The following is a 15,802-nucleotide window of genomic DNA, read 5'->3' as shown; positions in this document are numbered from 1 at the left end:
TTCAGCAAAGACTGAACAAGCCCACCGCCCAAGCCCATCTGCACAAAGAGGCAATATTTTTTTGTTGTTTTGCTGTTTTGTTGTCACTCTTCTTATAGTTAGGTGTATCAAACAAACAAGGGCAATGGAGCGATACTGTGTGCAAATGCTCCAAAAAACCCAAATCGCTTTCTGACCGACCAACCATTGCTGAAAGCAAAGAACGTAAAAAGAAGAAGACTTACTGACTTAAAAATATGTAGCACAGCTAGACGCCATTTCTACCTTCATCGTGGAGTAATGGAAGTCACTTCTTCATCTTTTTCCACAAATTGTTCAAATACACGCACGTGAAACATATCCTTGCGACGCTATGCTGTCAATGTTTTAAGCCTGCACATGCACAATCCACGATCACTTTGTCCTGCAACATTGCATTGTAAATGTTTTAGTCTGCCTGCGCATGCGCAACTCCTTGCGACGCTATGCTGTCAATGTTTTAAGCCTGCACATGCACAATCCACGATCACTTTGTCCTGCAACATTGCATTGTAAATGTTTTAGTCTGCCTGCGCATACGCAACTCACAATCACTTCATCCTCCAAAATTGTGCCCACCTCACTCAGCACTTCTTCATTGCCAATGTATTCATTCTGGCATGAAATCCTTTTCCCCCTTTATGTTCTCTGGTAAAAAAAAGTAAACAAGGTCAACATGTGAAAACTCTCAAAAAAACTTTACTGAGAGAGAGAGAGAGAGAGAGAGAGAGAGAGAGAGAGAGAGAGATACAGAGAGATACAGAGAGATACAGAGGGATAGCCTGATAAATCAGACTAAATGTGAGATTAAATGCATCATTTAGTCTGGCCCCGATGAATGACACATCGGAAGATTGTTGATGGATACAACCCGTTGTTTTTCAAACTGTGTCTGTGCCTATTGGCCAACGCTTTGTAGTCACTCCCTCAAAACATTGTCAGCTTTGCATCCAAAGATTCAAAACAAATGAAATCAAGTCTCCTGCGTTGTGATTGGTCTGCCAGATTCAGGGCATTGGGGCATTGTCCGAGGCTAGACCCACTCGCAGGCAAAAATAATTTTGGCCGCTGGCGGGTGGGGCTAGTTTACTAGGCTAACAGAGGGACCCACACAGAGAGAAGTGCATACAGTCTTATACAGTTACTTGCTTGTGGCTAATAAAAAACCATAGCAAAAATGACTGGAAACGTATATTTTTCACCATGCTGATGCATGTTTTAAAAGGAGCCTTATGCTTTGGGGTCTGATTTGTTGTCTGTCCCTTTTTACCATTGAAAAACTCATTAGAGTACGTTAATTGGACATTTGTCTCTCAGGCTGCAGACTTTATCAGTGATAAATATCCACCTGGGCCTCTGCAAGGACATTTTATTTAATGTTAAGGCAGACGCATTGGGTTAAGAGGCTAATGGGTATTCTACAAACACACACACACAGTTGACTGAAATAACTATTTCATTTGCCTCTTAGTCTTTTTTCCGCACATCTTTATGGATGAACTTTCCACAACTTATTTGGGGAAATCTGTCTTTATTTTGTCCTGATCTTTTATCTTTGACGGAGGGGCTATAAGGTCTGTTCACAGAGCTGGAAACGGGCCAGGGCTAACCTCACTTGGACCTGGGAGTCCGCCCTTTCTCGCCACCGTGATTTGTATTCATTTATCGATTTATTTTTGGCCTGTGGTAAATGGAAGTCTGGGGCTGCATCAATCTCACGAAATAATGTTATAATAAAAACAGAGCAACCTTGCTACATCTTAATAGATGTTACTCGACTGTGTCATTGCTCTCTTTGTTAAGACATGCTCTGTCTCCTATCCCTTCTGTCCACCCAGAATTAGACTAGATTGGATAGTAGTCACATATTGCACGTTTCTGTGTTGGCTTGGTCCTTAATGCTGCCTTGCCTTGCCTTAAAAATGTTATACGAAACTTTTTATGCGATAAAACAGATTTTGTCCCTAATGATGCAAGGTACAACTTAAATGACAAAGGCCAAGGCCCTGCCGTGGCCAACCGGTAGGGCACTCGCCTGGGTTCGATTTCCGGCCCCGGTCCTTTGCCGACCCCTCCCTGTCACTCTCCCAATTCGCTTCTTGTCCACCTCTCACACTGTCTTATCAAATAAAGTTAAAAAAAAGACAAAGGTCAGGTGCAGCTGACATGACATCAAGGCCCGGATTCATCTTCTCGAATGAAGCTGATTGCTCCCCCTTTCAAATGGTCTACTTTTGCCCTTGGCTCACAGAGCATTTTGCCATTTTCCGCCTTTTTGAGTTGGTTTCCGCTATGCTGAACATAACGTCTTGCTACAAAAATCAATTCAGCATTGTGCCAGGTTGTCATGGCAATCTCACCGTTGCAGCTATGTGCCTGGGTGAGATGTTGAACTGGTTGACTTGTACTGTGTCTACAAGAGGTCAGGTGTAAACGGAGGACATTTCTTGCTGGGTATGAGCTAAGAACATTTGAATGTGCTGAATATGCTGTGTTGCAGAGACTGTGTCCTGTGTTCTGTTTTTATCCTCAGACTAAAGATGCCTGTTGTAGTGGTGGTGCATCAGCGGGCTATTTAATTCCAGACATTACGTCAGGGAAGCGACACTGTTATTTAGTTGCATATAGCACTACATCACTATAATGTCAGTCAGTCCGTTGGCCGTTATGTTGGTCGGTCCGTCGGGCACCAGTTTGTCTTCTTTAGGGTTTACAAACGGCGTTGGACTGTTGTCCTCCTCAGTAATTTATACAATTATCTGTAGACTACCCAATTGCAGTGAGACCATGAATGTAGTGAAATGTCTTGAGTAATTGCTTGATTCAACACCACTAGCACTCATATTTTGTCAAACCATGTGGTCATATGACAAGGCAGTGTGAACATGTAGGCCTACAGTATGAAAGCATAAGGTTGGGAATGATATGTCACACACTACACTACACTGTAATACAGAGGGAAGCAGACCACTCATGTCACTGTTTGTTTGTTTGTTTTTTTTGTACTTTTTTGTGTTTGTTTGAAGTTTATTTTAGTGTCTTGCCTTCTGTTCAGAGGGGAGGGAAGTGACAGGAAGTGAGTGGGTGGAGACAAAGCGTGGGATCAGAGAAGGGAACGTCGGGCAGCCAGCCCCAGAACTCGGTTTCCATGGGCACTTCAAGTCATTTCCGACGTGCTTGAGATGCTGTCACTATGCCAATGTCTCCACCTCCCTCCTGTTCCCTGTTTTCAATTAGGTCCAAGAAGTTGTAAACACAGCTGGCTCGTTTGGTGCTTAAGTCGTCTTATGTTTGTGAAGATTGTTATTCATCCAGGTCATGTTATTCAAACATGGGTGCATTTGTGGTTTATTTTACATCTTGTTTAGTCTGTTTAGTAATCCATAACTCTAAAGGTTATACATAGGGCAAGCTTGTGGGCGAAGTTGTTGGTCAACAACACGATTGGCTCCAAATTTTCTCAAAGAAAGAGTTAACAATAGTTTAGTCTTCCGCTCATCCAATTCTCTTGATAAAAGTGTGGTAGTGTTCAACTGTCCAAATAAAATCTTATAGTATCATTGCCAGGAAACATTGATCAAAAAGCTGCCCTGTGTATCATTACTTCAAGCATCAGAGCACAAGTCATATTGTTGAGTAGAGGATACGGTTGTCTCCAGTGCCTTCAGTCAATCCATGTGTCAGCTGTTACCTCCTTTAAAGAGGAACACCATTGCTAAGCACTAAGATGCTGTTTCCACGTAGCAGGATATTTTTGAAAATGCATTGATTTTGGCCTTCCGTTTCCACGTAAAGAGTTTTAAAATCGACATATCAAAAATCGACTTTAAAAATAGCCCATTTAGGGGGCTAAAACACAGTTGCTATAATGGAGGTTTTATTTTTATCCACGTTGCGTTTACACCTAAACAGGAGATAATAATATCTGGCTACGTGGAAACAGCACCTAAGAATGTGACTAAAGAAATGCCTCTCATATGCACAATACTGTAAACACACTTCACCCATGGCTTATTTCTTAGTCTAAATCTGTCTTGTTTAAGTTAACAGTATTTTTTACCTGACAGCACCACTCAACCAGACAAATCCTGGCTGTCTACAACTCAGTTCTTTATGTGTGAGATTGACTCTTGTTCTGTGTGGTGGTTGATGGACACTGACATTCATTGTTTCTGTCATTTTCAGGTACAACGAGACAGCCCAAGGAAGGAGAGGTTCCGGGGCTAGACTACAACTTTGTGAGTGTTGACCGGTTTATGGAACTGGAGAAAAGTGGGGCTCTGCTTGAAAGTGGAACATACGAAGGTGAGCAGCATGTTAGAGTAGAGTCGCTTTATTTATACTGAAGGAAATGATGGTGTCTAGCAGTTTGCACATAATACAGTGCACATAATGTATATTGCAAACAGGGCTATAAATTAACTTTTTTCATCACCAGCAAATTTGGACATACACTTTCTACTTGTCAAAGTGGCTAGTGAGCTTTCTTTTCTACCAGCCAAACTGAATTTTCACTAGCATTTGGCCGGTTGGCAGGTGTTAATTTAGAGCCCTGATTGCAAGACAATACAAGGTACACATTATATTCATTACAAGACTAATATATTGTACAGTATTATACATTGCAAGACAATGTTTGAGGTGTTAGTTAAAGATGCTTCTTGAACATTCAAAAGCTGACCTCTGCTGGCTGGCAGTCATTATGCATGAAATACTGAGCGATTTAATCAGGCTCAGTTCCTTGTGCTGCGCCCGAGTGCAACGCAAACCACATGGTTGTCACTAGTGGCACTTGGCAGTCAGTGTGGCAACAGGTTTGGCAGCGGTTGTGGAGGACTTTGATCGTTCTTACTCATATTTCCTACAGTGCAGCAGCCTCATCTAGTATACTCAAGTTGTTGTGTTTTACTTCAGTGATTTCATTCATATTTCAAGACTTGAAAAGGAATAATATACCTATTATATAATTTTATATCACCTCATACTTAAAGGGGTATGCCACTATTTTGGGGCTTAATACAGTTAAAATCGTTGGCTGGGGTTTATAAAGGTGGTAAAGTGTCTTATTTTTCATGTTAAGTGTTGTCTTGCTTTAAGACAAGTTAAAAGAGGGAGTATGTAGCTAAGCTAGTGAAAGTCAATGGATCACTGTAGCATGTAGCATGCTACACGGATCCATTGACTTTCACTAGCTTAGCCACATGCTCCCTCTTTTAACTTGTCTTAAAGCAAGACAACGGCTTACATGAAAAATAAGACACTTTACCACCTTTATAAACCCTGGCCAACGATTTTAACTGTATTAAGCCCCAAAATAGTGGCATACCCCTTTAAGGCAACGTAATTCATGATATACTTGCAACTGTCTGCAAATGTTTTTTTTTAATTGATGGAATTGAATTTACTTGATCATTTAACACTGTGGGCAGCACACATGCTGTTAAGGTGCAGATACCTTTTTCCTCCATCTCCTCAGTTTTCCTCAGTGTAAAGTAGACCACATTCCCATTGTCGCACCCCAGTTGCCTCTGATTCTGGGTCATCCCGTTATGGAAATGAGGTTCCACACACATCTCTATTCAGTGCACTGATTTAGCCTCTCTCTCTCCTTTCCCAGACTCACAAAATAATGAAAATAATGAAAGTATGAAATAAAATGTGAAGTTTTAATGGAGGTTTGATTTCCCCAGGGATGAAATGAGGTGCAGCAAGGTAATCTCCATTTGACAAACACTGGAGAAAAAAAGGGGATTTGTTGAGCTTTATTTTAAAATACTAAAGGAAATAGATGATAAACTGCCCAGCTACAAAACAGCATTAGCGTGAGCTTTCCGAGACCAAGTGCAATGCAAGGAATGGTACCTCTCAGGCTGGCTCTGCAAGCAATAAGTGTGTGCATCCATTGACTGTTTACAAGTCTAGACCAATGACATTGGTCCAACAATGTTTAGGAAAAAAACTAATGAGTCTTAATGCATTGCTGCAAGGCTACCCTAGATAGAAATTTGTCTTTATAGCACTACTTATCTACATTTGTAGGCTAAAGAACTCCACAAAATGCTCTACAAAAACATCATATGCATTAAATCAAATCAGATGTCATAGGTTAGATGTCACCAAATCATGTGTCACATAGCTGAAACAATCAAGACTTCTTTTTGTGTTGCAAAACTACCCAGACTACCCAGGATGGATGTGGTGAAGCACTTTTCTAAGATTTCTCAGGTGAATCAACATATTGTATGGTACTGTATATAGCTGGTGGTAGCTGATATAATTGACTAGAGTAGAGAAATTGTATCAGCAGGAAGTGTGCAGCAGCATGTACACACAACATGGCACATGGCACAAATCCCTACGTACGTTTTCATTGCGCTTGCAGAGAACTTCTATGGCACGCCCAAACCGCCGGCCGAGCCCTCTTCCATGCTCTTTAATGTGACGGACCAGATCCTGCCCGGAGCACGACCCAGCGCCGAGGGGAAGCGCAAGAGGAACAAGTCGGTCAGCAACATGGAGAAGGAAAGCATCGAGCCACCCGAGGAGGAGGAGGAAGAGAGCCCTGTCGTCAACGGTAACGGCATCGCCATAACACCAGGTGAGCTAGCTGGAGGCATCAGATGTGGCATCTTTCAAATTGAATGCAACAAGATAGAACTATAGTACTACTAAATGAGCAGAAATGAATTAAAGCAATGAAATTGTTAATCATCACAGTTTACCAGTTCGGTGACAAAGCTTTACATTGTCAAATTGAATCCATCCAGGAACTCCATGCGAGGATGTACCAATATGTTGAATTTGGGATGAGTGAATGATTTAGGAAAATCGCCTACACGTACTGTAGCTGTGAACATCAGAGGTGTCAACCCCCAATCTGAAGAAGTCAAAGCCTTGTCATGTACAGTATTCTTCCATTACGCTTATGAACTAAACAGAGGTGATTTTGTTACTATGGCAGGGTTGTCACTTTCAGAAGCTTATCAGTTGAAAGCTGAAATGATGTACCCCAACTCAGCTAGGATTGTCAAAAATACTAGGGTACATAACACAACACGTTTTAAAAACAAAACTACATCAGAAAGTAATTTACAACCCTATTGATACCAGCAGTGTCATGTTATACTGAATGTACAAGAATAATTAATAACTTGATGGGCTTTTATTCTATGAGGCCAGACTTACCTAATCTTGGATAACAATAGTATTAAAGTAGTAGTTTTTGATCATTTGTTGTTAATTATTTCTCTCACTTTTTATTATTTATTTACCATTACAGTACCATATACTTTTCCTGTTGACTGTACTGAATGTGTAATGTCCTGTAAATCAAGCACCATGACAACAGTAATTTCCTTTACATAGTCAGTATAACACCGTGGCCTGACGTCACCTTAACTTGTCTCTAATTAGCCGTGCGGCATGTAGGCTACATACTCTAGAGTGTGTAGCGTGTAGTTATTTAAATACGGTAGACTGCAAATTACTGTCATTTCTGACAAAGCGAACTTGTTTGTAGTCTATCATAAACATTTCAACGAGCAGAATAATTGCTGACATAATTGCTGCATGAAGAATCCCAATTGCTTAGAAATAGTTTGTTACATTGTTTTGCTTCAAAATATTGGTTCAATGTAAAAGTGCCTATGTACGGTATGTACAGTATATGTTGTATATACAACAGTTATGTTCTATTAAAGACATGCGCGCACACACACACACACACACACGCACACACGCACACACGCACACGCACACACACACACACACACACACACACACACACACACACACACACACACACACACACACACACACACACACACACACACACACACACACACACACACACACACACTCCCCATATTGGCAGCTGAGAGTTTGCCATTCCTGTCCCTTCTTCTCCCTCTCCTCCTCCACTCCACCTCAGTTGTGAGTTCGTTCCTCGTGTGCTGTGTCGTGTCGTGCAGTGCAGTGCAGTGCAGTGCAGCTCATCCTGGCCCTTTACCCTGCAGGCATGCTGTGACTCCACAGCACAGTCACAAGGACAATTGTGAGCAAGTGAGTCACCCACCCACTGTCCTCCTCCTCCTAATCCTCCTGTCCTTCTCTTCTCCTCCCCTCTTCTATGCCCAACAGAGTCCAGCGAACATGAGGACAAGAGCACAGACGCCTCAGGGGAGGCTGCTCCCCCCTCGTGCCCGCCCGAGACCCCTACCCTGGCCGCGGCGGAGGTCGCCGAGGAGGAGGAGGGCGAGGCCCCCAAGTCCCCCGCCGACTCGCAGGACAACGACGAGCTGGGGCCGCTACCGGACAACTGGGAGATGGCCTACACGGAGAAGGGGGAAGTCTACTTCATAGAGTATGTTGGTCTTTTTGGCTGCTATTCTTGGATAATAAAAGCCATCCGTCCCATCCATTTCAAAGGACAAAGCTTAGTTAAAGGAACAGTCCTCTGTGTTCCTTTTTTTTGTAAAAGCATGTTTTGGGGGCTTTTTGGGCCTTTATTATGACAGGATAGTGTGAGAGGAGACAGGAAATGAGCTGGAGAGAGATTTGGGGTAGGACTGGGAAACGACCCCAGCCGGACTCGAACCGGGGTCCCCATGAGCATGCAAGCCCAAACGTGGGGGGCTTAGCGTGTTTCCATAATAAAGTGTGTTCTTCTCTGACCTGAGATGAGCTCCTCCCAACCTGCCTCGTCTTCGGTTGCGCCCCCAGTCAGCAACGCGCGCGAACCCAAACTCGTTAGCATTAGCTTGGCCCAGCTATGAAATGGTGTTGATGTGTCATGAGATTCGTGAACCCTGTTAATATGAAATGACTCAATTCCCTTGATACTGCATTACGCGTTTGGAACCATGACAATAGGGCAGAACTACTCAAAGTGTTTTGACAGAACTTTTAATCAAATTTGAATTTTGGCCACATTTTGGCCACAGCACAACAGTCCTGCACACAGCAGCACCTGTGCTGTAACCTCCAATGTGTGACCCTCAATCCTTTGTGACCCACCCTTTGATGCATTGATCGCGTTAGCAGGCGTAATCAGAGCCTGAGAGCGTTAAATATAGCGCCATGGTGACAAACTAATAGTGCCATCTGCTCTGGAGGGCTTGGAAGTGTCTGAATCTATTCAGCGCTGTCCCGCGAGTAGGAAAGTCAACTCCACACGTCGTCTCCCGGATGAAGTTATTACTGTATGCCACGCTGACTTAGTTTGAGTAGAATGAATCACCTCCTGGTAACAGTGTCTAATTTATTTAGCAAAATATGCCTGGTAATGTAAGATGGAGACAGATTGGGCAGAGTGGTGGGCGATGAAGAAAAAAGAGGCGAGGGGATGGAACAAGGAATACTTAATCTTCCTTTCCACCCCAAAAAAAATCCCCTTTAAATACTTCAGGGGGTCCTGATGAAAAGGACTTGACTGCCATTTTTGCAGTCTGTTGCACCACCAGGTAGGACAGCTCGATGAAGACCAAGGAGGTGATTAATGGATGCAGTGGGAGAGGAGATGAAGTTATCTGGGCTGGGAGAAGAGAAGGGGGAGATGAAGAGGATAGCGTTAGGGAGATGGAGGCAGATGGTGTGCTGCTGTGGCTGTGGTGGCCATCCTTGATGGGAAGTGCTGATGGGAAAAGAAAGAAAAGAAAGGAGGAGAGAAAAAGTGAACGAGGAGAGAGTTAAGAGAGTCTCTTTGTTAAATGCAAAGCACTTTCTGATTTCAACATTTTTTTTTACCATGGGCCTGCTGTAGGATAGAGTAGAGTAGAGTAGTAGAGACGAGACACTTTATTGATCCCAAAGGAAATGATGGTGTCTAGTATCTAACACATAATGCACATTGCATTACACATAATGAATGAATTGCATCTGCATATACTGTATATATTCACTTAGCTGCTCCCAACCCCCCAAAAATAACAGACAAATACTGCACTGTGCATTGAACATTGCCGCTGACAAAAATAGACCTGAATTGCAATCATCATGCCACTTGCAGTTGAGTTCAATGCTGGTGCACTGGGTCGTATTGAAAACAATACATGCTAACTGGTAGAATATGCAAAGTGCAGTGTTCAGTGGTACTTTTGTTGACAGTGGCGTGCGAAGCTCTTACACAGTCTAGATCTACAAGCTCCATGTGTTTTTTGCAAGTAGGACAGACACGTAAGCTTTTCTATGAACTGACATTTCCTCTCTCTCTACCTCCATTCTCTTTTTTTTCACAGAGCCTTTATACAGTAATGCACCACTATTATGAAGCACACAAAATGTAGGAGTATCAGTTAGTACTTATTCTGGATGCTAGTTGTAGAATTAGGTCAAGTGGTAGGTACTTATAAGTACATGATATTACATTATAGTATTGCTGGTGGAAGGATGCAGGTAGATATGAAGAGTTTGTTTCCCAAATGCAGTTTTCATCAACCTTTTTTTGTTAAAGGTAGTTACGCCGTGGCAATTTGAACTTTGTTAATGTTTTTAAATGCTTCATTATCAAATTGAAACAAAACAAAAAAGCTGTTTTGATAAGCACAATACAAACATGTCATTTTGAGTCATTTCGATTATTATTAGCAGTTATGTCATTATAGTAATTTTTGGTAACACTTTAGAATAACTACCCTAAAAAGCTTTATAATAACATATAAATAATGAACTAATTATCAACAAAACATTTTCAAATATTTGTACTACATGAGTAAGAAATACTATGTTGAGTCAGCAGTAACAGCACAGCACATGTGTCCTGGATGTTTGCCCTACAAAGACCAGAAGGCATGAAACCACTGGATATAGTATATTAAGTATTCAGCATGCAAACAGATGTGAAGCTCATCCAGTAGAAGTCAATTCCCACTCCACTGTGCAATTGTAGTTCGGTTCTTACTCATTTATAAAAAATTGTAAATATCTCATTTATGATTAGTTATTTAATAACTGTTAGTAAAGCTTTTATAAAGCTTTTTGCTGGTAGCCATTCTACAGTGTTGCCTAACGTTTTGGATACAAAGTCGTCATAGACAGGTATAAGTGGTAGGTATGCCAAGTGGTGAAGAAGTGGTCACGTGCTGGGTAATCACAGTGTAAAGGCATAATAGGACTTATAACAGGTAGAGCATATACAGGTCTTTACACAAGGCAGTGAACATGCATTAAAGTCCCTTCTCTCTCTCTCTCTCTCTCTCTCTCTCTCTCTCTCTCTCTCTCTCTCTCTCTCTCTCTCTCTCTCTGTCTCCCCATTCTCCTGTTAGTCACAACACCAAAACAACGTCGTGGCTGGATCCTCGGCTCGCTAAGAAGGCCAAGCCACCAGAGGAATGTGAGGACGATGGTAAGTGTGTCTGTGCCTTAATGCAGAGTGAGGTGGGGCGGGATGGGATGGGGAGAGGTGGGACAAGGTGGGGTGGGGAGTGAGGTATCGACTCTCTTCAGCCATCAGTTATATAGTGTCACGACAGACACTAAAAAAAACACACACACTCTGGTTTCACTCCTACTAAATAAAACTCTAGTTTTGTCCTTGGGGCTTATGTCTGTCTTGCTCTCCATGTAGCATTTTTTTTTAAATATATTTTTTATAGTAGATTATGTCGGTTGTAACAGATGAGTATATTGTTGTCAAGATCTTGCAGAGCCCATAGTGAATAGTGAAGGAGAAATTGAAAAATATCTGTTATGATCAGTTTTGTGGGAAATATAGTGTATTCTATATGTCATATGTCTATATGTCATTTATTATAGTTAACACAGCATGAGCATTTAACCAATTTTTTTTTAGGTTCTGCCTTTTCACCGTCTCTGTGTCTTGAGTGAAGAACCTTCATCAATCATATGAGATCTTTAATTTAGTTTATGAAAATGTTGAAAATACACTTGGAAATTGTATTTATTTACATAGTTCTTATGAGTAATGTTTACGTCCTGTCTTCAGGTTTGCTCATTTCGGCGATTGTCCTGAAGCGTAGATCCAGTAATATATGAGCATTAAGATCAATACGTTTTTCCTCAGGGACAATAACTGCATTTGCTGACCCATGCAAATATAGCTTGTATATACTGTACTCTGCTTATTCAAGGGTGACAGCCAGGATAACTCTGTGTGTGTGTGTTTGTGTGTGTGTGTGTGTGTGTGTGTGTGTGTGTGTGTGTGTGTGTGTGTGTGTGTGTGTGTGTGTGTGTGTGTGTGTGTGTGTGTGTGTGTGTGTGTGTGTGTGTGCACGTGTCGTGTGCGTGTGCGTGTGCGTGTGCGTGTGCGTGTGCGTGTGCGTGTGCGTGTGCGTGTGCGTGTGTGTGTGTGTGTGTGTGTGTAGGCCTATGTCTGTGAGCTTCTGCGTGAGCTGATGAAAATATCTGACCTAATTAGAGATGTGCACTCGCCAGTCGTTCGAGCAACAAAGCAGGGCATTGCATCTTTTAGCAACTGCTATTTTGATTACCACGGCCCGTTTTGTCATTTCAAAACAAGCACAGCTCAGCCCTCATTGCCTTCGAGGGAAAACCTTCATTGAATATTGTCTGGTCCAATGGATCTTTCAGGAATATTGAAAGATGTTAAGTGTTGACGAAGTGACAAGCAGTTTGGAAAAAAACCCTTTTTGAAAAATGAAAGCTGCATGTTTTAATCTTCTACCAGGGCCATTTTAATTGTTTTTGTATGCAGTTGAATTTTCTAGCAGTGACCTTTGAGGCACACAGTTGACTGATTGATGAACTCTGTGGTCGTCTTGTCAAACTCTACTACAACAGTAGGCCTTGAGGTACCTAGAGTGAGTTTGGGCTTTCACTAAAATAGAGATAAAATTGAAATGATAGACAGTGTAAGATCATATTTGAAAATTGTTCCTCATACAACCCAATGGCCACTCCATTATGAAGTGCCTTACAGGATCTGCTCAGATTTTGCTGTGTGCTGCAATAAATTATGCAAATATATTCATCGTTACAGCAAGCTGACAGCGGTGCAAAGGGGTGCTCGGCAGGGCGGCAGTGTTTTACATTTGGGAAGCCACTCAACAGATACGCCACGAAACTGCTCCATAAGTTGTGTGATCTGGCTGGCACACTGTGCAGCTCTGGAAGACAAATGAATGTGAACAGCCCCCTTCATGGGCAGATGGTCACACATCCTGTACTGAACTTGCAATCTCAAAGAGGAGACTGATAGACACGGAAATGTTTAAAAATGGATGGGTTGACCAAAAATGTCCTAGTGTTATTTGAATTCAGCTATTATTCACTTTGCTGAAGATATGGAATAATACTTTTGGCTTCTAAGCAATTTCCCTGAAAAGTAAACTTACTATTTTTGTACTTAGACCATTTCCCCTTTTGGGAATTGGGATTATCTATTCACCATATTTCACATAAAAATATTAATCAGTATGAAAATGGCAGTCTGTTGAGCCTTGTACTGTAAGCAACTTTCCATAAGATTGTGGGTAATTGCACAATACCAATTAAGCTTAGCTCAAGTTTCCTGAAAGGAACAGATGTGTGGATTAAGTCCAACAAGTGGTGTATTATTTGCCAGTCCATGGTTTGTTTTACGATTCCTTTTTTTCCTACATGTACTACATGTAATACCATGTAATATCGTAAGAAATGTGCACGAACTAGCCAGCGAACTTGAAGCATAGACTTGAGGAATGAGGAATTCACTCATAGTCTCCCATGTGTATTGCCTCGGCATGCTGTGTTATTGCAGCAAACATGGCTCTCTTGCTCGCAGGCTGTTTACTACTACTACTCAAAAAGGCTCTTCAGGAGCCTGTGACCTCTGGGGACCCGTGGGTCTCTGCCATGTAGCTGTATTGACCCACCGCATGTCAGACCTGATCCCCCATTGATTTATGACATTACAGCCAGAATGCTGTGAAGCCCTCGTGCAAACACTCCCATTCTCCCCTTGATTCATCACTGAGCCTTCCTTCCCCAGAGCAAAGCTCCAGCTCAGCTGTGGACGTATGTGTGTCCAATAGCCTGGCTCAGAGCTAGTTAGCAAATGCCTACTGGTCCTCTCCATTACAGAGGTCAGTCCTGTCCAGGGGTTTGATGACAATATTACTTGAGAGATGCTTTTATCCAAACAAAATAGTAACCCTTATTTGAATATCTGATGAAACAGAACAGTACATAAGGGACCACAATTTAAATACGTTTTGGGACTTTTTGTGCATATCCCTGTCTGTTTATTCCTTTTCATGTATGGTTACTGTTGCAATACAATATTTTTACTTTTTACATCTAATAGACTAAATAAATGCATTCATTCATTCAGATAAGGTATTGCTTCATGATACTAGGACATACTGTAGAAGTCTGTGGTGTGGTGAAAGAGGTAGACATGGAGATATTGTTGAAAAACATTTTCAAATTAGGTGCTCATCAGGATCCAAAAAAGACCATGTCTAGAGTGCACTTCGATGTTGAATAAAGATCCTCTCGTCAGTCAGCCCTGATTTGCATATCTTTTCAAAGAAAATAAAAATGAAGGTAGTTAAGCCATTAGTACAAGATAATAAGACACAATACTTCCGCAATATGTTTATTCATTTCTAGATTTCCATCGTGCTGAGAGCGAATGTCATTATTTCGAAAATTATTTTATCTCTTGTTAGCTACTTGGAACACAGGGATTGCACTGAGGCGGTTTTGTGTGCGGTCTGGGAGTCACATCTCGGCAATGTTGTTGGTCTTCAGAAGTGGAGAGCCGCACTAACTTGAAGCTGATGTGATTGTGCTCTTCAAAGACCAAATGAGTCATCCAGCCCTCTGAGCAACTCATTAAGCACAATGCACAACACATTAAGACTGCTGAATAGACTGCAAAGAAATAAACACGCACACACACACACACACACACACACACACACACACACACACACACACACACACACACACACACACACACACACACACACACACACACACGCACATGCACACACACACACACACGAGCACATACAAGCCAAACATCCATTCACGTCTTTTAAATCGTAAAGCCCAGAGAGACCTTGAGAGGAACATGAGTACATACACTAATATGTTGACATGCAGCCGCTCACCAACACATCTCGAGCACAGAGGGGGGAGACAAACGAGTCCTAAGCCCAGGGAAAAGGAGACTTCTTCTGGTGTTGCCATAGAAACTAGAGGAGGAGGACCAATCATTTAAGGTGGCCCGGCATGCATTTAAGGTGGAAGAAGCTGTGCCAGTCTTGCACTCTATATTCTCTTTAGCCCTCCACGAAAGTGCCTTTGCCTTGATTGCTTTGTGTGTGTGTGCGTGCGTGCGTGCGTGCGTGTGTGCGTGTGTGCGTGTGTGGTGTGCGTGCGTGCATCCGTGAGTGTGTGTGTTTGTGCGCGTGGTGTATATTTGCGTTGTCTACATCACTGCGCACAGTGCCTCAGGGATGTTTTCCGTTTAGGAAATTTGAAATAATAATCAGCACATTTCTGGTGTACGTACATCTGCTCATGACGGCCTCCTGATAGTTTAACATTGGGCTGTTTGCCCTGAGAACCGGAAGAAAAACCTTGAATGCTGCAGTTGCTGATCTGATAATTGGAAGCATCTTGTGGGGATTGCATTGACTTTTCGTATCGAAAGGAAAGCATGGAGTTGACATGGAAATGAGTGGGAAAGAGATGGGTGGGAAAATGACCTCAGGCTGAAATCCAACCTCATCAATGGTAACATACAAGAGTAGCCTAGCAGCGCTAGTCCCACATAAAATCAAGCTTGGAAGACTCTAGGAACTTATTTGGTCATATT

At 42.2% G+C, this 15,802-nt stretch overlaps 1 protein-coding gene across 1 annotated transcript in view; it reads left to right on the top strand.

Moving 5' to 3' along the window:
• magi2b (membrane associated guanylate kinase, WW and PDZ domain containing 2b) overlaps window positions 1-15,802 on the top strand; it is a 110,603-nt gene that overhangs the window by 49,429 nt on the left and 45,372 nt on the right. Inside the window, exons 3-6 of the mRNA XM_063197193.1 lie at window positions 4,204-4,323; window positions 6,401-6,616; window positions 8,158-8,380; window positions 11,280-11,359. Coding sequence (XP_063053263.1) covers window positions 4,204-4,323; window positions 6,401-6,616; window positions 8,158-8,380; window positions 11,280-11,359 — 639 coding nt within the window. The remainder of the gene's footprint in view (window positions 1-4,203; window positions 4,324-6,400; window positions 6,617-8,157; window positions 8,381-11,279; window positions 11,360-15,802) is intronic.

The sequence above is a fragment of the Engraulis encrasicolus genome, chromosome 4, assembly GCF_034702125.1.
Source record: "Engraulis encrasicolus isolate BLACKSEA-1 chromosome 4, IST_EnEncr_1.0, whole genome shotgun sequence".
Classification (NCBI taxonomy): Eukaryota; Metazoa; Chordata; class Actinopteri; order Clupeiformes; family Engraulidae; genus Engraulis; species Engraulis encrasicolus.
Note: the sequence above shows the minus strand (reverse complement) of the source record. Positions and strands in the feature narration are given on the sequence as shown.